The 25580-nt window shown below is 44.7% G+C and overlaps 1 protein-coding gene across 1 annotated transcript in view; it reads left to right on the top strand.

Annotated features, from left to right (window-relative positions):
- SERPINB1 (serpin family B member 1) overlaps positions 1 to 25580 on the top strand; it is a 39531-nt gene that overhangs the window by 3536 nt on the left and 10415 nt on the right. The window contains exons 2-5 of the mRNA XM_030210969.1: positions 5083 to 5259; positions 14128 to 14265; positions 17530 to 17647; positions 24579 to 24721. Of these exons, the coding sequence (XP_030066829.1) occupies positions 5092 to 5259; positions 14128 to 14265; positions 17530 to 17647; positions 24579 to 24721 (567 nt within the window). The 5' untranslated portion in view covers positions 5083 to 5091. The remainder of the gene's footprint in view (positions 1 to 5082; positions 5260 to 14127; positions 14266 to 17529; positions 17648 to 24578; positions 24722 to 25580) is intronic.

Raw genomic sequence — 25580 nt, 5'->3', positions numbered from 1 at the left:
CCCGATTTGTGTCGGAAGATGGCCGGCGATCACTTTCGAAAATGAGCTGGATTGTCTCCTTCCGTTGCCTGTAGTGTAAACCCAAGATGTCGACAGTAGACAGCACCAAAAAGTAAGATTTGGCAAAACAGGGAGGAAAAAGCAAAGGGGTAATTCTGCAAAGTTTTTTCTGTATGTAAATCCTATTTCACACACAGAAAACAACTTTTACAAAACTGCATGACCCGATACATGTGTAAAATGTACACACATAGAAAGCAAACACTTTGTTGTATGTGATCTGCACATAGGTGCTCTCAGGGGTATAGTTTGGGTGTAGTAGTAACAGGGTTACAATGTATATGTCTATTTTATTAAAAATTTTCTTTATTAGAAAATGCAGTAATATACAAATGATGAACAGTAGAATTGATCTAAAACATTACCCTATCCAAAAGGATCCCTATTTCAAGGAGTTCCAAAGGATCCGACTAACATGAAATTATACTGGATGATTGCGAGGTCTGTACTCTTATAACCCCCATCATCCCACCCCATCATTGAATTCCTCAATTTGCTTCAAACCCATCTCTTGGAATTCCTAACACCAGATTCCTTAAAATGACTTCAATAGGCATCTATTCCCTTCTCAGGAAACCAGAACCAGGCTCTGTGCTCTTAGTGACAAGGTTTGGAGATATCTATCACATATTAGTAAAACCCCCTTTTGTCTTTTAGGAGTATTGTGAGCATCTTTAGACTCCCACATCATCAATGTATGTAATTTATTCTTCCAATGGCAAAAGGTTGGCAGGGCTTCTTGCATGCAATGAATGAGAGTACCTTTTTTTTTTACTACAATATAAGGTTTACGTAGGAACAGCTTAAGGCCTTTACCCTGCATCCCATGGTTTCGTGTATAACCAAACAAAATCCCCGTGGGCATAATTGCTATCGTCCTACCCTGTAATCATTATAAGTAAACATTAATTTCTACCGAAAATGTGTGAATCTTTTGCTACTTTCACAAAGCATGGCCAAAACTATTATCATGTTGGTATTTGGGACATTTAGGGGCATCAATAAAGCCAACCCTAGAGGCTTGTTTTTGAGAAAAGTATGCCTTTCAGACCCCGAATGGGGTTGGGCTTCACCGAAGGAAATAACACAGCCGGACAAAAGGTAGAATGCAAAAATGTATTTATTAACAAGAAGAGGAATTCCCGGCTCTGTTTCTTCATGTACTCTTGGGTCTGTTGCATCACAGAGCCCAAGGCATAGAATGGGGAGACCCCGGTGGTTTCTGCAAACGACAGGAAGCCAGCCTCTGGCAGCAGGCTCAATCACAGTCTGCGGCTGCAGAATTGCCACACTCCAAACACAACCTTTCAGTTCTACTCTATGTATCAGCTCTGGCTCCGGCCAGACCGTCGGCAAACTTGCAAAGTTCAAACAGAAACAAGGGCTTATCTTGGCCCACTCACAATGTTCAGATTTATCAGGGCATATGCTGGGGCTTCTCTCTTCCTCCCCTGGACCTCTCTAAACCCTGGCTGGCCCTTCCCTTTAAACTCCCTGGTTTCAATTCCACCCCGCCTGGCTTACTTCCTCCCATGGCAGGACCTGAGGTTTTAAGATCACCCTGGTTAATTATAGAAGGATCTTTCTTAAGGTGGCCCTGTATATCAGAGGGATTTTCTCTAAGGGAGGGGGCAGGGTTCTGTAGACCCCATCACATAGCCTTTCCCTCAGCTCAACCATATCCGGTTGAGCATCTGCCAGATCAGGGTCCCGGGACAAAAAGTTCACATTCGCATGTTCTCGGCCAGACCGGTGTTGGAACCCGATACTTGAAGGGTTGAAGGCTGAGGAACCAGCCGATTACATGTGCATTGGAAACTTTATGGCAGGTCATCCGATGCAGAGTTGTGGGTACATAAGTACATAAGTAATGCCACACTGGGAAAAGACCAAGAGTCCATCGAGCCCAGCATCCTATCCACGACAGCGGCCAATCCAGGCCAAGGGCACCTGGCAAGCTTCCCAAACGTACAAACATTCTATACATGTTATTCCTGGAATTGTGGATTTTTCCCAAGTCCATTTAGTAGTGGTTTATGGACTTGTCCTTTAGGAAACCATCTAACCCCTTTTTAAACTCTGCCAAGCTAACCGCCTTCACCACGTTCTCCGGCAACGAATTCCAGAGTTTAATTACGCGTTGGGTGAAGAAAACTTTTCTACGATTTGTTTTAAATTTACTACACTGTAGTTTCATCGCATGCCCCCTAGTCCTAGTATTTTTGGAAAGCGTGAACAGACACTTCACATCCACCTGTTCCACTCCACTCATTATTTTATATACCTCTATCGTGTCTCCCCTCAGCTGTCTCTTCTCCAAGCTGAAAAGTGCTAGCCTCCTTAGTCTTTCTTCATAGGGAAGTCATCCCATCCCCGCTATCATTTTAGTCGCCCTTCGCTGCACCTTTTCCAGTTCCACTATATCTTTCTTGAGATGCAGTGACCAGAATTGAACACAATACTCAAGGTGCGGTCGCACCATGGAGCGATATAACGGCATTATAACATCCTCACACCTGTTTTCCATACCTTTCCTAATAATACCCAACATTCTATTCACTTTCCGAGCCGCAGCAGCACACTGAGCAGAAGGTTTCAGTGTATTATCGACGACGACACCCAGATCCCTTTCGTGGTCCGTAACTCCTAACGTGGAACCTTGCATGACGTAGCTATAATTCGGGTTCTTTTTTTCCCACATGCATCACCTTGCACTTGCTCACATTAGACTTCATCTGCCATCTAGCCGCCCAGTCTCCCAGTCTCGTAAGGTCCTTCTGTAATTTTTCACAATCCTGTCGCGAGTTAACGACTTTGAATAACTTTGTGTCATCAGCAAATTTAGTTACCTCGCTAGTTACTCCCATCTATAAATCATGTATAAATATATTAAAAAGCAGCGGTCCTAGCACAGACCCCTGAGGAACCCCACTAACTACCCTTCTCCATTGTGAATACTGCCCATTTAACCCCACTCTCTGTTTCCAGGGGGAGTTGTTCAGCTGATGGGACTTGGGGCTTGGGGATCTCTGCCAACTCAGTTATTTATATGTTTTTTAAAGCTGATTGAGGAGAGGGAGCACATGGGGGTGGGAAAGGGGTGTAGAGGACATTTTGTGCCCACCTACTTTTTTTTAGTTCATCGTTGCCATTGGTCCTTTATAAGACCGTGGACCAGTGCTTTGTTTTGCTATCTCAATGCCTGTACTGCTATGGATTTACAGCCTGCTTCACTAACACAAACTACTCAGTAATTACTGTGGATTCTTTTGGATTCGTATTAGGTAAATGAGACCTTTATTAGAGGTTCTAAAATCTACAATGATTAAGATATATACAATGATTAAGCTATATATACACAATGATTAGCTATATAACTAAAAAGAAACAATACCTATCTATAAACAATCATTACATCACTGGTCTCTACATCTAAGCAATGCTAAGAGTTCCTACACTAGGAAAAGAAGCAATAAAACAATCATCACTGGTCCTTACATCATCCAGGCTCTATCATCAGCTGGGGGGCCCTGTTCACAGCAAAAGCCAGGAAACATGGTTCTCGGCGCAGTTCGTACGTTACTCACAGATGAGCTCCCACTTCACTGCCAGAGGCCTCCCTTTTTAATTAGGTTTAGAACTCATGTTCAGAGCTAAGAAAATTACAGAATGCTTCTCTGTTTAGGTAAACAATCCATACTGTGGGCATTTGGTCACATGTTTCCAAGTCCAGGTAGCCAGTCTGAACTCGAAAACAAGCACCATCCCCCTCTTCACATACCAAATTAATTAGAGCTGTGTGTTATCTTCTACATTCCAACTTATTTTTACACAATCAAAGTTAAACAGAATTACTTCTAATTAAAGATACAGACCTCGAGTGCACTGGTCGGTCAAGGCAGAGTTGAAAAACAATCTTTAAAATTCACTTTTATTACAATGCCCTATGTTGTTGTTGATTGTTTTGTTGTTTATTATTTTAATCATAATGTGATTATAACACAAATAAAAATACGTGAGGCCGAGATTCAGCCCACTGGAGACCGGCCAGCTAAGTCCCACGGTAAGTGCTGAGCCCCGATATTCAATGACAGGCTATTTCTGGTGACTGGCATTGAATATCCATTTTTATTTGGCCGCTTTAAACTTAACTGGCTGTTAATGTTAATTTCTGGCCAGCTAAGTTTATAGCGGCCAACGATAGGCCTGATATTCACACGGTCCGATGTGGCTGCTTAACCGACGAAGCACTGAATATTTGCACCTAGCTGGCTATATTGTCTGATATAGCTTGTGAGCCGCTATGGACCTAATTCTATTTAGAGCGCCTAAAAAAATCACCACCGATCGAAAAGCACGCTTAGGCGTATTCTATAAACTATGTCTAAAGTTAGGTGCAGTTTACAGAATACACCTAAGACTGTCCATGCGACTAGAATTTAGGTGCAGCAGATTATGCCAATGAAAACCTGGTTAAATGCCCATGCCTAACTTTAGGTGCGGAACTTAAATTTTAGGAACACCCACAATCCGCCCATAACCAGGCCCCCTTTTGGGATCCACATGATAGACTTTATGTAGACTATGTTATAGAAAATACGCTTAGCAAGTACTGCATGTAGATTTTAATTAGTGCCAATTAGTACCGATAATTGCTTGTTAACATTTAATTAATTCCTGGCCAGTTAAATAGCTTTGATTATTGAGGGTGTGTGAGTCTACTGTATGCTCAAAATTAAAAAGCCAGCTCAGTTTGGTAAACACATTTTTGTCAGGCTATTTAAGAGAGGATGTTGTCCAGAGCAATGAAATCTGAAAGGCCCATTGGAGTCAAAAATTCACCAATACAATAGCTGTTCATTTTTGTATAATATGTTGCTGGTGAGACTTTTCTTCAGTGGCGTCTACGTACTTTGATTCTTTTGATCTAAGAAGGTCTCATGCAAAATTACCATTTTATGGATTGTGCAGAAGGCAGTAAATGTGCATGGAAATGTTAATTTAAAAATTTTTTTTTTTCAGATTTTAAACATGGAGAAACTGACTCGGGCAAATACCCAGTTTGCTCTTGATTTGTTTCACAAGCTGAGTGAATCTAACTCAACGGAAAACATCTTTATCTCCCCAATATGTATCTCTTCTTGTCTGGCCATGATATATCTGGGGGCCAGAGGTGACACTGCAAACCAGATGTCTAAGGTCAGTGAAAAGCTTGTTTCAAACGGGTTTTCGAGCACTTCAGGGTAAAGCATATGGCAAAAAAATAACCAATGGTTCTTCAGGTTTATTTATTTACAACCTTTAAAAAAAAAAAAACCTCTCCACTGTTGTGTACATGTAATAAAAATCATCAGAGCACAAAACCACAAAAGGCTTCCACTATTACAGGGAGATGATCAGAAGCAAATGCCGGGGCTAGAGGCTGTTAGCGCCATACTAGCGCCGGGGTTTGCTAACGCCACATGATCAGAGCCCTCAAGCACGTGAAACAACGCACTCGAGGGCTCTGAACGCAACTAGCATGCAAATGCATCCTAAACAGGGCTAAACATATTCATCCCCAATGATCAGCGGCCAGCGCGCCAAAGATTGGGTCGCTGGCTGCGGCAAACCCTATGCCAGCTCCGAGTGGCTATGTCACTGCAGAGAACCAAGGTGATACCACAGATACTCACCTATAGGTCGCACCTTACTTTCCCCCTTAATTATGGCAGCAATTTAGTGACTTGCATATAAGTCACCCCTTCCTTTCCCTCCCATCCACGCTGATTCTAGCATTTGTCCTTCCCCTCTGTATCCCTCCCAGGCTGTCTCCCTGTCCCACCATAGCAGCCACATTCCAAGCATCCCTCTTCTTTCCCCCATAATGGTGCTTTCATCATACCTCTTTTCTAGTGCTGCACATTAGTTTCAGACCTGGTGTAGTGCCTTTTACTGGAGGCCCTTATTCGGGTGTACTGCTAGGTCACTTCCTATGCCTGACAGAAAAGAGGATCAGACTTTTGGGGGGACATTGGGAGGAGGAGATCAGATGTTGCAAGGGTGTTGAGAAGGGGGCGTTAGTTATTGTAGAGTGTGTTATTGGTTATAAGGGGGTGGGGTCTGAGATAGGGGAATGTTGTGGGGAGGGGGGTTGAGCGCTCGACAACAAATGACAGCAACTGCACTTACTACTTCCTGTTGAGGTGGCAGTAACTGTTGCCATGGTATCGGTAGTCATGACAGCTAGAATCCGGTACTGATCCATCAGCTAGCTCTCACAGCTAACCACTCTTCAGCCTGCCCATGTCACACCTAGCCCTAATCCACTCCGGCCTTAGGTAGCTAATGTGTGGTTTTTACTGCACTGGCTGCATATTTACCACAGAAGGCATTAATGTGAGCCCAAACGAATGTCTACCGCACAGTAAAACCACATTAGCTGCTTAATGCATCTTAATAAAAGAGTCCCAAAGTTCATTGTTCCTCTTCATCCAGAACCAAAGTTATGGGTGTGATTGATGTCACTCCACCAGCTTCCTCAGGGGCCACAGCTGAAAAAGCTTCACCTCTTTCTGGGACTCGCAAAGAAACACTGCAACTGATATTTAGCCCCTGGTGGACAGCTTTTTTTTTGTCCAGAAATTCAATGTCGGGCCCTGTGCAGACTTCAACATTGAATTTCTGTTTTTTTTTTTAAAGCCAGCTAGCGCATGATTGGTTAAGTCAGTATTCAGACTTAACTTGCCATGGGCTAGTGCTTAAAGATAGGACAGCTATTTATGCGTTCCTATTTATATGCTAAACATGGCTGGTTAGCTCTGAATATTGGGAGTTAACCAGTCTCCGCGCCCCCCCCCCCCCCCCCCCCCCCCCCCACACACACACATAGCTGACTTCCTCTTTAGCGCTAACCAGTTATTTTAAGCACTAGCCAATTAAATGCCGTTGAAAATAATCATATAGTCGCTTACAAGTGAGTTAACTGGTCAGTGGCCGTTCCCAGCCAGTTGATTTGCTTTGAATATTGGCCTGACTGTCATGAAAAACACTTCTTAGCTCTCCTTGAGCTTCCATAGCCTCAGCTTCAGGGCAGGGGGACTGTCTGCACTCCTCTGGACTCAAGAAAGCTTGCGAAGCATGAGGAGATACTGATTCTCCATTCATCAGCGTACCTCCAGTGGATGCCCCTCAGCAGTCCAGTCAAGACCAAGCCATGGGAAACAATACCATCTAATGGTCTTGCCACAGACAGGGTAGGAGTTGGCATCACCGAAAGCTGAGGATATCCTTGCCTCTTTTCCATATTCATAAGGCAAACAACCACTCGCAGTGCAACAAAACATTACAACCAACACCTTGCTCCTCCTCCCCTCCCTCCACCAATTTGAACATTTTAAATGGTAACACATCCAAACTGAATAATGCTTACATTGTAAATAACAGCAAGTATCCCTTGCATGAAGCCAAACAGATGCTTCTCATGATCTAGAAGTCTAAAAAGAATTGCCTGGCCAAGCATGTTTTTTGTTTGTTTGTTTTTACTGCTATCCTCTTGGCTCTGAAGAGGTAGAGTGTTGTGATTGGCCTCCTCTGCCACAGCTGTAAAGTGGTGTGCAATGGGATATGTGACAGTGTGCACCGCATGGGGAGTGTTGGGGGGGGGGGGTGAGCGCTGGAGTGCCCTACAACAAATGAAAGCAACTGCACTTACTCAGTGCTTTTTTTGTAGAAAAAAAAGGTGCCGGTACTCATTGTGGGTGGGGGTCACCACATATGGCTCCACCCCCATTATAGCCACACCCACATTAGCCACACCCTTTATACCAGCCATGGCGCATATAAACAGACATCATTGAAAATATTATACTAGTATAGGAGAAAAAAATAATGTGATTTTTATTCATTATAAATTTCTGTAAGCTGTTACAGGACCAGTATCCCCCAGTGCAAAATAAGACAGCAGATGTAAAGTCTCAAATTGGACATATTCCAGACACTAAAATGAAAATAAAATGATTTTTTCTACCTTTGTTGTCTGGTGACTGTTTTTCTGATCATGCTGGCCCAGTATCCGATTCTGCTGGTATCTGTCCTCTTAACTCCATTTCCAGGGCTTCCTTTCCATTTATTTCTTTACTTTCCGCCTTTCTTCTTCATTTCTTGCCCTACATCCGTAAGTAAAAGCTGGGTCCTCCGCAGACTTAACTGTCCAGTGGATCCAGCTTCTGCCTATTTTCTTCATCCATGTGCAGTTTTTCTCCTCCTTTTCCCTCATCTCATCTCCTTCCTCACTCTTCCCTCCCCTCCATCCATGTCCAGCATTTCTTCTCTCTCCCTGCACTCTCCTCCATCCACCCATGTCCAGCAACCCTCCTCTCACCCTGCCCCCCTCCAGCCACCCATGCCCAGTGATTCTCCTCGCTTCCCTGCCCCCCTTCCAGCCACCCATGTCCAGCGGTTCTCCTCTCTCCCCAGCCCTCCCCTGTCCATGTCCAGCATGTCTCCTCTCCCTGCCCTCCCCTCCATGTCCAGCAATTCTCTCTCCCTTCCCCTGTCCTCCATGCCCAGCATGTCGCCTCCCTCCCCTGCCCTCCCCTCATTCCCCTGCCCTCCCCTCATCCATGCCAAGCAATTCTCCTCTCTCCCCTTCCAATGTCCAGCATGTCTCCTCTCCCCCAGCCCTCCCCTCCATGTCCAACATGTCTTCTCTCCCCTGCCCTCTCCTCCATTCACCCATGTCCAGCAACCCTCCTCTCCCCCTGCCCCCCTCTAGCCACCCATGCCCAGTGATTCTCCTCTCTCCCCTGCCCTCCCCTGCCCATGTCTAGCATGTCTCCTCTCCCCTGCCCTCGACTCCATGTCCAGCGATTCTGCTCTCTCCCTGCCCTCCCCTCCATGTCCAGCAATTCTCTCTCCCCTCCCCTGCCCTCCATGCCCAGCAATTCTCCTCTCTCCCCTGCCCATGTCCAGCATGTCTGCTCTCCCCCCTGCCCTCCCCTCCATGTCCAGCAATTCTCTCTCCCCTCCCCTGCCCTCCATGCCCAGCACGTCGCCTCCCTCCCCTCATCCATGCCCAGCAATTATCCTCTCTCCCCTGCCCATGTCCAGCATGTCTCCTCTCCCCCCTGCCCTCCCCTGCCCATGTCCAGCAATTCTCTCTCCCCTCCCCTGCCCTCCATGCCCAGCACGTCGCCTCCTCCCCTGCCCTCCCCTCATCCATGCCCAGCATGTCTCCGCTCCCCCCTGCCCTCCCCTGCCCATGTCCAGCGATTCTGCTCTCTCCCCTGCCCTCCCCTGCCCATGTCCAGCAATTCTCTCTCCCCTCCCCTGCCCTCTATGCCAAGCACATTGCCTCCCTCCCCTGCCCTCCCCTCATCCATGCCCTGCAATTCTCCTCTCCCTCTGCCCTCTCCTCCATGTCCAGCGATTCTCCTCTCACCTGCCCTGCCCTCCATGCCAGCAATTCTCTCGCCCCTGCCTTGCCCTGCACTGCATATCCAGCATGTCCTCTCTCTCCCCTGCTCTCCCCTCTCCAAGTCGCGGCGAACCGTCCGGTCCGGAAGTGAAGGCAGCAGCGCTGCTCACTGGCTTACAGGCAGGTTCCTCTCCTCTTGCGTCACTTCCCTCTCAGTGTGGGGTTTGCATCACAAGACATAGGAGGAGAGACTCAAGGACCTGAACATGTATACCCTGGAGAAAAGGAGAGACAGAGGTGATATGATACAGACATTCAAATATTTGAAAGGTATTAATGTAACAAACCTTTTCCAGAGATGAGAAGATGGTAGAACTAGAAGACATGAATTGAGGTTGTGGGGGAGGGGGAGGGATGGAACGGGACTCAGGAATAATATCAGAAAGTACTTCTTCACAGAGAGAGGGTGGTGGATAGCTGGAATGCCCTCCCGCAGGAGGTGGTGGGGATGAAAACTGTGACAGAATTAAAAAATGTGAGGGATAAACACAAAGGAATCCTGTATTGAAGGCATGGAACCAAACAAGCTTAGAGGTGATTAGTTGGCAACAGCAGGAATTGGAAAGTGAAACCAGTGTTGGGTAGACTTTTGCTGTCTGTGTCCTGATCATGACTGGACAGATTCAGCTTCAGTAATTTTTTGTATTTATTTATTTTAGTTACATTTGTACCCCGCGCTTTCCCACTCATGGCAGGCTCAATGTGGCTTACATATACAGGTACTTATTTGTACCTGGGGCAATGGAGGGTTAAGTGACTTGCCCAGAGTCACAAGGAGCTGTGCCTGAAGTGTGAATCAAACTCAGTTCCTCAGTTCCCCCGGACCAGAGTCCACCACCCTAACCACTAGGCCGAAGAACAAGGCCAGTGCCAGGCAGACTTCTACAGTCTGTACCCCAAAAATGGCGAGAACAAATCAAGATCAAGTATACGTATGTAGTACTGTATCATACCTTACAATGTGAGTTTATCTTGTTGGGCAGACTGGATGGAAAAGTAGGTAGAAACAGAGAAAAATGTTGGCAGATAAAGACCATATGACCTATCCAGTCTACCCATCAATGCAATCTACTCTCCTTTCCTTTTCCTTAGAGATCCTATGGACATGTCCCAAGCTTTCTTGAATTCAGATCCAGTTTTCGCCTTTACCACTTCCACCGGGAGGCTGTTCCATGAGATCACCACCCTTTCCATGAAGAAGTATTTCCTCAGGTTACTTCTGAGTCTATTCTTTTTCACCTTCATCCTGTACCCCTTCATTCCAGAGCTTCCTTTCAGTTGAAAGAGACTGGCCTCCTGTGCATTTATGCCGCATCAGTATTTAAATGTCTCTATCATATCATAAGTACATAAGTATTGTCATAGTGGGACAGACTGAAGGTCCATCAAGCCCAGCATCCTGTTTCCAAAAGTGGCCAATCCAGGTCACATGAACCTGGCAAGATCCCAAAAAAGTACAATACATTTTATGCTGCTTATCCTAATAATAAACTGTGGATTTTCCCCAAGTCCATTTTAATAATGGTCTATAGACTTTTCCTTTAGGAAGTCATCCAAACCTTTTTTAAACCCTGCTAAGCTAACTGCCTTTACTACATTCTCTGGCAATGAATTCCAGAGTTTAATTACATGTTGAGTGAAGAAAGATGTTCTCTGATTTGTTTTAAATTTACTACTTTGTAGCTTCATTGCGTGCCTCCTAGTCCTAGTATTTTTGGAAAGAGTAAACAAGCGATACGTGTCTACCCATTCCACTCCACTCATTATTTTATAGACCTCTACCATATCTCCCCTCAGCTGTCTTTTCTCCAAGCTGAAGAGCCCAAGCCGTTTTAGCCTTTCCTCATATGCTCATTCCATCTCAATCGGTGTATTATAAGTACCCTGTAACAGCCAATCCTCAACATGACGAAACAAGCATGCTTGATTATAAAACTTCATGTTAAGCATCCCTAAACCTCCCTGACCTCAGCCTCCCACCAGGAAGTGAAATTGCAATTTTTGTTGCCTATTTGCCCAACAAAACCGAGAGATTAAACGACTTAGGGTATGTAAATGTTTCTACAATAACCTTAGGGGAAGTGTTTGTAAAAGATAAGATCTAGAGAGTGTAACTGCAAAGGGGTGTTAACATGGGAGGGGCAGGGCGGGTCAGTCATGTGCATGCTAACTTTATAGAATACTGTCAGTTACACGCATAACTGACAGGATTTAGATACGAGCATTTCCACAAGCCTTTGACATGGCGTAAATGCTTGCGCCTAAGTTAGGCACTCAAATACCTACTTACATTAGTATTCTATAACGGCCTCAGTGCCTAACTTTGCTGTTGTAGAACAGTGTTTCCCAAGTCCGATCCTGGAGTACCCCTTGCCAGTCAGGTTTTCAGGATATCCACAATGAATATACATGAAAGAGACTTGCATATAACGGAGGCAGTGTATGCAAATCAAATTCATGTATATTCATTGTGGATATCCTGAAAACCTGACTGATAAGGAGTACTCAATGACTGGACTTGGGAAGCACTGTTATATAATACTTGCTTAGCGCTCAAACATTTTTTGTGCCCAACGTTTGGCGCCATTTCTTAAATCTACCCTTTGGTGCTTAGCATACTGCATTTAGGCATCTAACGTTTTTGAATTGACCCCTAAATGGCAAAATCATGTGTTATTTTACCTAACACACAGCTTATTGTAATAGGTGCTACAGAATAATGAGAAGAACAATGCATGCAAAGCACCTTATTAGTATGCAAATTGAATGATGCAGCTTGCTGTGAAATTCATAAGCTGTGTTATTTGTGGGAAAGAGGGTCCTCTCACAAATGGTGTTTCCCAAACAAGGTCTTTATTAGAATCAATAAAATGACCCGACATGAGTTGTGTTTCGGCCACAAGGGCCTGCCTCAGGGGTCTACAAATAGAAACAAATTGTTTTATTGTTTATGTTTCTATTTGTAGACCCCTGAGGCAGGCCCTTGTGGCCGAAACACGACTCGTGTTGGGTCATTTTATTGATTCTAATAAAGACCTTGTTTGGGAAACACCATTTGTGAGAGGACCCCTTTTACTGGATCCACTGTTGTACATTTGACTTTCCGTTTCTCCTGTGGAGAGATCACCTTCTGTGGGTGTTGGCTTATTTGTGGGAAAATACATAATACCATCTAAACTGGTGTTATTTTTCTTCATAGGCACACTAGTCTGCTAATGCAAAGCTCAATGCACCTGCATGACATTTTAAAGGGACCAGTGTAACAAAACAGAACAAAAAAATGCTCCATGCAGTTACCCCCAAAGCCCCTCCCCATATCTCTCTGAAGCCCTCTCATGACGTATATTGAGTCTTTTGTGTTTGGTGGCAGCCCTTATTTGACTACTAGCTTGACTCCTAGTAGTAGTACAGTGAGACTACTGCCAGGAGTTAGCCGGTGCCATTTTGCTGTCCCCGACCCCTCCTTATGTCTGATCTCCCTTCCAACCCCTCCCCCTTGGGGCAGGAGAAACGGGCTCACTGTTGCCCCAGCCACTGGACACCAGAGTGGACCTCTGTAGGATGGAGTTTCAGAGTGTAGGGCTTGACTTGGGGGTCCAGGGTGGGGCTTCAGTGGTTGGGGGATCTTGACTTGGGGGACTAAGGAGGGGCTTTAGTGAGTAGGGGGCTTCACTAGCAGAAGGGGAAGGAGGGTTGACATGAGACTTTTCGTTACACTGGCTGCTTTAAGATGGTGCTCGGGAGCATCAGGCTACGTGTTACTGTCTGATGCTCCTGGGAAGCAGAATAATACAGCCTGTGAGTTTGATCACGAGTTGCATTATTCATATACTACAGGTTAGTGACTCCTGCAGTAAATTAAGCTGCAGTAGAATGTGATATTTTACAGCAGCTAGTAATTACCCCATTGAATGTTTTCTATGTGTTGATACAGTGAATTTGTGTCTCCTTGTACTTTGTAGTTGTCTTTGGTTCTTCATTGATATGTTTAAAGCAATAAATATTATTAGCTATTATACTTATTCTAGCTGTTTGTTACCCCTTTAGTCTTTGCTAATAGAACAAAATTAATATTCCCATTAGAGCTTTGTTTAATCTCCACTTTGAAAGGAAACTCATTCTGTAGCTCACAATGCCATTATTCTTTCAGAAGCATTGGGTCTGTACCAGCTCAGAGGGAAAATGGCCACTGCTATGCCACCCAGAGCACTTTTGTTTTGCATCTAGGGGGTCTTTTACTAAAGCTTAGCTTGAGTTATCTGCAGCAGGGTCCATAGGAATAAAATGGGCCCTGCTGCAGATAACTTGAGCTAAGCTTTGGTAAAAGACCCCCTTAGAGTTTCTGGATAAAGCCCAGTCAAGAACTGACAAGTCCTGCATGTGCTCAATGTATGCATATGTGTTTGTTGGGAAGGAAAGCCACATCACATCACGCCTAGTGGTATACTGTCATCACAGTATGTGATATTTAGTGAGAGAGAATAAAGGTTGCATTCTTGAGTTTAAAAAAATGTTATGATCTTATTAAGACAAGAAAAAACAATGCATTATGCTGCATGTTCTGCTAAAAAAATTCAGGCGAGATTAACAGTGGTTGATGTTTCATTCAGACACTTCATGTTGCTGCTGTGGAAGGACTTCATTCAACCTTTCAGACCCTGACTTCTGACATTAACAAATCAGGAACTTCCTATATATTGAACCTTGCCAACCGCCTATATGGAGAAAAAACCTACAACTTCATTCCGGTGAGTCTTTGCACCGGTTTGTTTAGGGTAATATTTTACATTGGTTCCAAAGAAGAATATTGTAAATCTAGTTAGGGTAATTTTTAAAAAATTTGCAACAAAGTAATTTTTTACGAAAGCATTTTATGGGTTTTGTCTCCCTGACCAAAAACAAAATATTAAAACAACCTTTTTTCCTTTGTCCTTAGAAGTGCTTTTAGTATTATTATTATTATTGTTTAAGAACATTTTAACAAGATTTTTCTATTTAGCATGTTAACAAGTGGCAATATTGCTCACTATGAGGGGCATTTTCAAAAGGATGTCCAAGTCAAAATTGGGACATTCTGGCCAAAAAAACCCCTATCTGTTTCACAGCCAATTTCAAACAGGGAATACATTGGAGTTTCCTGTTTGAAAATACTTGAGTACATCCAAAATGACCAGCCATTTTACAAACTGAAATGTACAACTTATGAATGCCAAATATCCAGGGACAAAGACATCTGTATGGCAAAAGTTTTACAGAAATGGCCACACAGATGTCCTTGTAGAGCAAAGGAGCAACCTAGTGGTCAGTGCAGTGAACTGTAAACCAGGGCACCCAGGTTCATATCACCCCTGCATCTCTTATTTTAAATGCTGAGCCCTCCAGGAACAGGAAAAAACACCACCTCAAAAGCCCCCAGGCTTGCAGGTGTCATAAATATTAGGTACAGTAGGGAGGACTCACAATTTAAAGAAAAAAAAGAGAGAGCTGAAATGGGATTGAACCCGAGCCCCCTGGTTTACAGTCCACTGCACTGACCACTAGGCTACTCCTCAGACCTTTTTTCTGCTTTGTTCAGACTGTCCAAAATACCTGATGCTGTCAAGGAGCCTGGTATTCCTTTCCATTTTCACTTTCAGGGGAGACGGAGGGGGACAGCAGCCACTGGGGGATTCATGAGGAGTCATGTCTTAATCCCTCCAGTGGTTGGCAGCTCAGTCGGAGCACCATTTTGTACCCTGGACTTGACTGAAACAGGTCTATTCTTTTTAGACTTGGACAACCCTCCCTGTTCAGTTATCATTGTTGGACATCCTAATTTTGGGCCCTCTCTAGTCACACCTAAAACATGCCCACAACATGCCCCCTTGCTATTTGTACAAACTGCAATTTAGGAAGTCCAAATTCAGCTGTTCCAAAATCACAATTTGGACATTTTTGGCAGGTGTACCCTTTTTTGTTGTTGTTTGCCATTTTGATGTGTTCATGTGCTTTGAAAATGAGCTCCTGTGTGTGCTACACTTTTTAGGGTTTGAAAGGCAGGTATGCACTTCCTCCACCCTTGTTGGTTGTGCCCTATGCCCTCCATAGAGATTGAAGTGAGATTTGTCAAGAGATGCATCCATGGCCGGTCATGACATTCACTTTTACAGTCAATCTTGCTTCACATCTATAAAGCATATACAATCTGATATTTAGTTACATGAGGTTCTTTTTTGACACAGGAGTCCCAAGCTTGTGTGGGGGCCAAAAATGTATTTAGCTCAAGAGAGAAGGCAGCAGCTACTTTACAATGTAAAATGTGCATGTCTTGCTCATCTTTATCAGCATGTGACTTTGAAAAAAAATATGACAGACGAATGTGTTTATTTATTTATTTATTGCATTTGTATCCCACATTTTCCCACCTATTTGCAGGCTCAAAGTGGCTTACATAATGTTGTTAGCAATGTCATTACAAGATATTAGATACAGTTAGTATTATGCAAAGATTGAGTAGGGAAGAGAGAAGAAGGGAGAGGGTGATCGGGAGTTATGTAGTTGGATTTTCATAACAGATTGGTTTGGTGAGGTGAATTGGTGAGCTGACAGTTATTGGTTTTCATTGTAGGAAGAATGTGTTGATTTATTAAGCTGGAAATCTGACCCGTGTAATGGCTGGAGTTACTAGGGTTTGTTATCAGCTATTCCAAATCCTATCTTCTGCACTGTTCTGGTGCTATTTTGATGGCACTATTCAGAATAGGGCTAGAGTTTTGATCTTCTGCCCCCTAGGTTCCAGTTTTCAATAAAGGGCAAACCACAACTCTCATGAGTCAAGTTGGCACCTCACCTTCTGTGAGAGAAACAAGAATAATGGGACAAAGGTATTACAGCATGGAATTCTCAACCCAGTCCTTGGGATACACCCAGCCAGTCTGATTTTCAAGGTATCCACAATGAATATGATTGAGATAAATTAGCACAAATTACCTTCATTATATGCAGATCTCTTTTATGCATATTCATTGTGAATACCTGGAAAACCAGACTGGCTGGGTGTGTCCCAAGGATTGGATTGAGGACCTTGCTTTCTAGTTTTTCAGTGTCCAGAAAGTAGAAGGATGGCTAGAGCTGGAGCAGACCTCATAGTTCTGTCTATGAGGGTAATTATATAAGTAAATTGAATATGTATAAAGAGTGTGAAAACGATCCATGACCATCTAAACTTCAGGCGATCATTAAAGACCTATCTGTTTTGCAAGGTCTACCCTACTGACTCAACAGAAATGCTTCAACTCTGCAATGAATCAAAACCTTACATCGTATTGGACATTATATGTTCCTTATTTCCTTGACCCTTATTGTACTTGTATACCCTAACCTTACCTGACCCTTATTTTATACTGTATTTGTTTAACATCTACCGGACCTGGCGATCGCCTTTACGGTATTATGTAAGCCACATTGAGCCTGCTAATGGGTGGGAAAATGTGGGATACAAATGTTACAAAAATAATAATAAATAAATAAATACTTATTAAATTACCATGGGAATGTGCAGAGAAAAAGCAGGTGCTTGGAAAACATTGTGCCTACTTTTATGTGATATATGCTTGAATAATTTCCAGGACGGAGAATGGGTAGAAGGAGCAGAATTATTAAGCATATATTTTCACTAATCCATATCTCAAACAACTAATTATTACCTGAATTGGTTGTTACTCTATTTACCGTTAACTTTCTCTTTACTTCATGTACAATTTCTCATTCATAATAGATTTTCTAAATGTTAAGCATCCATAGCTATTCCAGTATGTTTATGATAATGTATTGTAAAATTGGATTCTTACAACAAATTTTACTTTCTTATGCATTATTCTTTGTTATGTATTTTATACTGTTTATTGTAAGCCACATTGAACTTGTTAGGGTTGATGTGGGATATAAATGTCACAAATAAATAAATAATCCTCTGTGTGTTTCTAGGAGCCGAATCATCACAGTGCTATTTTCATTTGTTTGAATTATTCCAGGAATTTTTAGCTTCCTTGATGAAATTATATGGAGCAGAATTGTCAGCAGTTGATTTTTTAACTCATTCAGGAGATGCACGACAACAGATTAACAAATGGGTAGAAGAACAGACAAAAGGTAAGAAGATATTGTAATTTTAGTTCAGTGTCTGGAATGTTCTATTGAGAATTGTGTAAATTTAGTTTGCTGTGTGAAGTTCTAGATCTCATAGTCATGTAGACGGGGCTGGTGCAGCCTGGTAAGTGCAGTATGCTTGGCAAGGGGCACCAAAAGCTGTTGTGACCATTCCTACCTGTTGCACCAGCCCTGGTGAGCCTTCAGGCTATGTGCCTACAAAGTTCCTGCTGGTTCCGCCCCACCCCCACGCATTCCGTATATGTCAGAAAGGGCTTTGAGAACGCATGAGCTTGAAGGCTGTCCTGGGTTTATCACTGGTGCTTCATTCTTTTCTGCCTCATGCTCAGAAGCACAGGTAGCAGAAGGGAGGAAGGTAGGTTTGAGGGGAAATGGACTGGGGTAGAGGAGGAAAGAGAGAGATGGGACAATGCTGAACCATGGAGGTGGGGAGAGAAAGAGTTTATAATGCTGGACGTGTGGGTGAAAGAGGAGGGAAGAAAGAAGGAGGGATGCTGGATGGGGGAAGGGGAAGGTGGAGAGGACAGGTGAAGGAAAGAAAGGAGTAGGGGGCAGTTCTGTACCAGAGGTGAGGAGAGAGAGAGAGAGATGGGGTGATACTGGATGGGTGGGTGGGAGGGAGGGGAGAGAAGAGGCAGTACTGGATGGGGAGGGAGGAGGAGAGAAAAAGGAAAGAAGGTGCCAATGTTTATAGGTTGCAGGGGAACACCAGAAACCCTCGCATTGGTCCTGCATACAGACTGCCCAATAGTGATTAAAGGTAATAAAAATCTGAGTTTTAATTTCTTTCAAGGTGCCCACTATTAGACCAACACACGTTTTCTACATCTTGATCCACACAAGTTAATCATCACTTATTTGCCCACACTGCCAACTCTCCTTAGATATTATACCCCAAAGACCTGGTCTCGGAAGCCCATTCACCTTGAATAAGGCTAGAGCAGATTGCAAGAATGTAGACATTTCAGAACTCACTGTACGTATATAATCTTTTATTGATACTAATAAAAAATAGAAGATTAGATGAAATGTCCACCAAGGGTGGACAACGCCAAAATCCCAAGAAGAGAATAATAGTACAAAAACAGTGGGAAGTGGGCCGATGACTCAAGAAACCAGGAGAACAGTCTGGTGTCTAAAATAATTTTATTATTAAAGACTCGACACATATCTGTGTTTTGGCCACAGGCCTGCCTTGGGGGGGGGGGGGGGTAGGGAGAAGGGGAATGGGAATGGGACTTGATATACCACCTTTCTGTGGTTTTTGCAACTACATTCAAGGCTGTTTACATACTATATTCAGGTACTTATTTGTACCTGGGGCAATGGAGGTTAACTGAATTGACCAGAGTCACAAGGAGCTGCAGTGAGTTTTGGAACCAGTTCCCCAGGATCAAAGTCCGCTGCACTAACCACTAGGCTACTCCTCCACTCCAAGGAGTCTTGTTAGCTACGCCAATGGTTAAAACTCCAAAAGATAGTATTCCTTAAGTACTGTAGTAGAGAGTTGGGTCTTAAAAAAGACCTTTGGTGAGTATCAGCATAAGAGCTGAAATGGTATATTCTCAATAAAGCAGCAAAGAGTAAGAGGCAGGCCTGTGGCTGAAACAGTGTCGAGTTTTTAATAATAAAATTATTTTAGACACCAGACTGTTGTCCTGGTCTCTTGAGTCATCGGCCCACTTCCCCAAACAGTAAGAGCAAAATTTGTCATGTTTCCCCACTAGCACTTCCCTTTAAAAAAAGACAAAGGAAGGGGGGTATGCTACACTTTAAAAAGTCCCACATATTTCAAATAATGTTATTTGTTAATTTATCAGCTCCTCCTAGCTGAAGGTGTGTTTCAAGTCTGCTGGAACCCTCCACCCACCCCGCTAAGTGAGACACACAGAGATAGCCTATCCCTCTCTCTCTCTCTTGTTTTATATCTATATCTATATTTATTTGGTTAATGCGTTTTAACACAGAAAATATTTTTTAACTCTGGCTGGCACTTTTAATGCTGCCCCTGTGCTCGGAGGGAGAGAGACTGCTAGAGCTGTTTTGGGAGGGAGGGAGACTGCTGGAACTGTGCTGTGAGAGAGGGAGAGCTGGGGTTGTGATGGGAGGGAGAATGGGGGCTGGGCTGTACTGCGAGAGAGAGAGAGAGAGAGAGAGAGAGAGAGAGAGAGGGGGGGGGGGGGGGTTATGGCTGGACCTGTGCTGAGGGAGAGAAGTGCTTTTTGGTTACAGTACACTAGTGTTTCTCAAGTGGGTCCTGCAGTACCCCCTTACCAGTCGGGTTTTCAGGATATCCACAATAAATATGTATGAGATTGTTTTGCATACACTGCCTCCATTGTAGGCAAATCTCTTTCATGCATATTCATTTTGGATAACCTAAAAACCTGACTGGCAAGGGGTACTCCAGGACCAACTTGGGAAACCTGACTGGCAAGGGGGTACTCCGGGATCGACTTGGGAAACACTGCAGTACACTACTTAAGACTGAACTGTAACCAAAAAGCCTTTCCCTGAAGGTGCTGACACTTTTCTTCCCCCGCCCCCCAGCACAGCTACAACCGTACCTTTTTTTCCCTCCATTTCCCTCCCTCTATCTCAGTACAACCCCAGTTCCCCGTTTCTATCCCATCAAATATTAAACTTCCTAGACCAGAGGATGGTGGTGGTGAGGGTTATAAAAACAGTGTCATACTGATTTTCATTTCAGTTTCAGTATTACCTTTTGTTGCAATTACACTTTATGGCCCAAAATGCATGCCATTTTAATTGCATGATTAATGAATTGCATGGTTCATCGTGATTAAAATTTTTAATCATTGCCACCGCTAATACACACACACAGGGTTTAGAAAGAACTGCACAAGCCATGCTCCACATGTTTTCCCCACTTTTAGTAGCTTTTCACATTCTGCTTCCTCATCCAGCTAAAGATGTTTCAGATCTACTGTTAAGTGTGAGATGAAACAAAGCCACAATATGTTGAAACAAATTCAATCCTATCGCGTCCTCAACCCAAGTAGTCCACATGTGCAGTCAATCAGTCACACCTATGGAAACAAAGTTAATGTGAATCTGATCTTCGCCAGTCCATATGAACGCGTTCTTATAGACCAACGAAGATCAGATTCACAATAGTTACGAATAACGTGAATAGAATGCATTGTTTGATTTATTTGCAATCAGAGGAATTTGTAGAATTGGAAGATTCCATCAACATTTTTATCTACCCTCAAGCTGGTGTGGGCTGAAACAATGTAGCAGTGTTGGGTTTTATGTTTTTTTTATTGAATTTTAATAGTCCCCATTTATTTTTGTATCTTATACTCTTTTTATTTGAGTAGCTGTATGGTTCTAGCAAGCCTTGAAAGAGAAGGTTTGAAGGTTAGACATGGCTCTGTGTTTTAATTTATTGACATTTATTTGTTTTTATAATAAACAAAAACAGGTTCCTCTTTTCCTTCGGTTACTTTCAAATGAATTTTCTATTTAACATAAAACAGATTAATTCCTTGCTGAATAAACACCTGTCGAAGTTCAGCTTACAGCGCTCAGCATTTTTTTTTTTAATGCTGACTGCCACCAACAAAATTAGCACCATATATTCAATGCTGGGACAAGTCCAGGCACAAGCATTGAATATCCATGGCTAATTCATTATGTTCTAGCTGCCTGCTCTTGTGTGAGTCCCGGCTTATATTCAGCTGTCACCCCACCCCTAGGAACCTGAGATAGGCCTCTTCCAGGCCTACCTTTGTAGTTCTCTTGTGGTCTGAGGAGAAACGAGCAGAAGCAAAACCTACTTGCTCCTGCCTGGCACAAACTGCTCATCAAAATGTTTGCTGCCATTTCTAGCGGCAGCCTCACGGTATTTCAAGTACTGGCTAGGTCGCTGCTCTGCCAAAACTCCCATTCCCGTCCTGCCCCTAACTTTGCTGATTAGGGGATAGCTGGTTAGTTGGAATGTTCAGCAACACTGTCCAGTTAAGTGCTGTTGAATATCCTCTTTTACCCCCAACCAAGTGATTTAAATGGCCAGTAGCAGTCAGAGGAAGAAGCTGGCCCTAGTGGCCACCAGCCCCAGCACACAGAGCAGCAAACCAGTGGGCCTGCACAAGAAAGCACACAGGACCATGGGGTGGAACCAAAGGACCCAGCAGCAGCAGCGCCACCTCTCCCTCCACCACCCACAGCAGAGGCTCTCCCTCCACCACCTGCAGCAGAGGCTCTCCCTCCACCACCCGCAGCCTTTGACGTTGGTGGCACTGAAGAAGAAGATGCAGAAGGGGGGCACCTCCTCAGCAGAGGCCATCCAGCTAGAGGAGGCAGCTACTGCGCCTCGCCATATAATTGCTGGGCCAGAATGTGCACATGGAAGATTACCGGCGCCAGAAATTGGGGCTGCAATGGGAAGCACTCCAGGTGCAACGGGAAGCGTTGCAGGCCCAACGTGAAGTGGTACAGCAGCTCCAATGGCTGGAGCACAGCATCGTGGGCCTACGCCGTGACCTGAAATCACCTAGTACAGCCCTGCTGCAGCAACAATTGGCGTCTACTTCCACCACTGCACAGCAACCACCCGCTAAGAAGAGGAGCTTGAGATCCTCAGCCTCCCCAGCCACTGGTCCAGCAGCCACCACACCAGCTCCCCTTCTGGGTCCTGTGCCCAGGTTGCAGGGCAAGTCATAGACCGCAAGGTGGCCAGACTTCCACAGGGCAGCTGAGGCAGCAGACTGCCTTGTGGACACAGAGGAGGAGGATAGTGGGAGCTCATCAGAGGCCTCTCAACAGAGGTCCCCTGCAGCACCAGCTGCAAAGGAACACAGTGGCAGGGGTAGGAGGGAACGGGGAAGGGGCCAGGGGAGGGGGCAAGGAAAGTGATGGGACATGCTGTGGGGGGTGAGGGTTGGAGGGAGGGGAATATGCACAGAGCGGGTGATGGTGGTGGGAGGGGTGGTGGTGGTGTGTAAATACTATGTGATAGAAATAAATGTCAACTTACTCTCACAAAACTTGTCTCAATCAGTCTTTGCCTGGCTCTGACCCCCCAGCTGGTGTGCAGTCTGCTGTGCTCTGTGGGCGGGAGGTGGAGGGGGCTCTGCATCCTGTTCATCTGGGGCCTGCTGCTGTTGTTGCTGTGGCTCTTCTGGGAGGGCCTGTCCTCTGCGCATTGCCAAATTATGTAGCATGCAGCAGACCAGGAATATCTTTGCCACCTTTTGGGGGCTGTACAGGAGCTTCCCTCCAGAACAGTCCAGACATCGGAACCTGTTCTTAAGTTGTCCGAAGGTGCGCTCGATGATGCCATGGGTGGTCCGATGTCTACTGTTGTAGTTCTCCTCTGACCCTGTTTGTGGGTGCACTATGGGGGTCATGAGCCAACTCCGCTGTGGGTAGCCTCTGTCACCTTTGGGGAGAAGCAGGATGAAAAAGATGAGTGTGTATTGTTTGGAGCGGGTACCTTGTGGAGGTGGGGCGGGGTGGAATAGTGGGTTGTGGAGGGTTGCCCGGTGGAGGAGGTATAGTTTGGGCAGATCCATGCTGCACTTACCTAGGAGCCATCCGCTGGTGATCTCCCCTTGGTCAAACCTGCAGAAGATTCCTGAGTGCTTCAATATATAGGCATCATGGGTGGAACCTGGGTATCGGGCACACACGTCTAGAATCTCCCCCTGGGCATCACACACAACTTGCATATTGAGTGAGTGGAATGCTTTCCTGTTTCTATAAGTGGCCTCTCGTGCCCCGGGGTTCTGAGTGCGACATGTGTGCAGTCAATGGTGCCTGTGACCGAGGGGAAGCGAGCTAAGGCGTAGAAGTCAGCCATGTTGTTCTGCAGGGCCTGGGGGGTGGTGGGGAAGGTGATGTACTTAGAGGTGTGGATAAGGAAGGCATCAAGGAACTGGGTGAGGCAGTTAGAAATGGAAGCCTGGGTGAGACCCGTGTTCACAGATAGGACAGACTGGAAACTCCCAGTGGCCAGAAAAGATAGAGAAGCAGTGATCTTTAGGTGCACAGGGATGGGGTTGTTCCCACCACCGACAAACAATGTGGTCACACACAGCAGAGCCACACTGCATGCACTCTCTGACCCACTACAAACTCTCCTGCCACACCCTCTAGCCATTCACTCTTCAAGCAACAAACGACAGTCTTCACAAACACACTGCAGCATTACACAGGACAAAGAGACAAACAGAGACTACAAACAGGTAAGGGAATGAAATATGAATTTGGGGACAGTGAATGGAGAGGGATAGGGGGAGGGGATGGGGGAGACAGAGGAAGGAGTAGTGGTGTCTGGGTTTGGGGGCTAGAAGGGGTAGGGAAAGCTGAAAAGGTAAAACACGAATGAGGCAGGTGAGTGTGAAAGCGTTCCGACTACGGCACACAGACAAAGGTAACAGGTACTGAACAAACTCTCAGCTTTCTCTGCAAACCACGATTCAGCTTTCTCTCCCAACAATGCTCTCGCCACTCTCCAACTCCACAAAATCGCTAATGGGTCTAAAGACGAATTCCCCCTTACCCTGGTCGCTTTTATTTCAGGTCTAACTAAGAACGCACATGTTCCCACCCATGCGAAACCATTTCGCTAGCTGTTATACGCTGGAGGCGTCTATCTCGTAATGCCGCCCATAACATGCCCCCTGTGGAGACAACCATAGATGGGCGTCCTCGCACTGAGGACGTCCTTAAGGCCCTGTTTTGATTATTGGATTTGGGCAACCTTCTTTCACGGGGACGCCCATGTGCCTTTTGTGTCGCTTTTTGGATGCCCTTCTCTTTTGAAAATGAGCCTGAGTGTGACCCTAATAACATGCTACAATATCAACATAGAGCAGAATTAGAAAAGTTATTGTTATTACTTTGATGCAGTGTTTCCTTCGTAACTGAACTTTTCTTCCTCCAGGTAAAATCCCTGATCTTTTGGCTGAAGGTACAGTTGACAGTAACACCAAACTTGTGCTGGTTAATGCCATTTACTTTAAAGGCAACTGGGCTCAGAAATTCAAAGAAGAGGATACAGTAGAAATGCCATTCAAGATAACGAAGGTAATAAACAGAAAAGCGGCAACATATAGCGGGAAAAGGGAAAAGATCATGGAATTGATATATTGTCTTTTTGTAGTACAGCCAAAGTGGTTTAGTTCTGGGTGGGTCAGAACAGTTAGTAGAAGAGTATTTTATGGATGTGGGATAGTTTGCAGGATGCTGGGGCATTTGGGAGGGGTAATTTGCTGGGAGTTGGGGCAGTTGCAGTAGTATTTTTTTGGGGTGACAGCAGTTTGCAGGGTGGCAGGGCAGGTGTGGAGAGAATCTAAGAGGGTGGGGCAGTTTGTGCAGGTGGTATTTTTAGCATAGGCATAGCTTGGCAGAGGCATTCGAGAGGAGGAATTCCCTAACTACTGTTTCACTGACTGTAACTATCTATGCTATAGAAGCTGGAACTCCTCCCATAGAACTAATTGGGCTATTAGAGGGGAGCTTATTTCTCTGGAACCTCCCAGTCCAATTTGGCCCATTTTTGAACTCAGTGTGGGGGGGGGGGGGCAGCTCTATAACTTTGCTCTTTCAGTTAGGTGAACCAGTTTTGCTTCTTGAGTGCCAGTTCTATAATTGCATCTGTGCATCTAGATATGCAGTTATGCACTATAATACTTAGGCGTGATATTATGGCATAGCGTCTAGTGCATTAAGGTGCACAACTGCCAATTTTGGCATCTCTGATATGTGTAAATGGCATGTAAGTGTAGGCACCAAGTTAAAGAAATGCCCTTGTCAGTTTTTCCTGCATGCTTAGTTTCATTCTGTTCTGTTATTTTTCCTATGCTATGCAGTTGGAACTATTTTGTGGGAAACCTTTTTCTCTGGAGCCCCCAATTTGGCCCATTTTTCAAACCTGTTGTGTCTT

Source organism: Microcaecilia unicolor, chromosome 1 (genome assembly GCF_901765095.1).
Source record: "Microcaecilia unicolor chromosome 1, aMicUni1.1, whole genome shotgun sequence".
NCBI lineage: Eukaryota > Metazoa > Chordata > Amphibia > Gymnophiona > Siphonopidae > Microcaecilia > Microcaecilia unicolor.
Note: the sequence above shows the minus strand (reverse complement) of the source record. Positions and strands in the feature narration are given on the sequence as shown.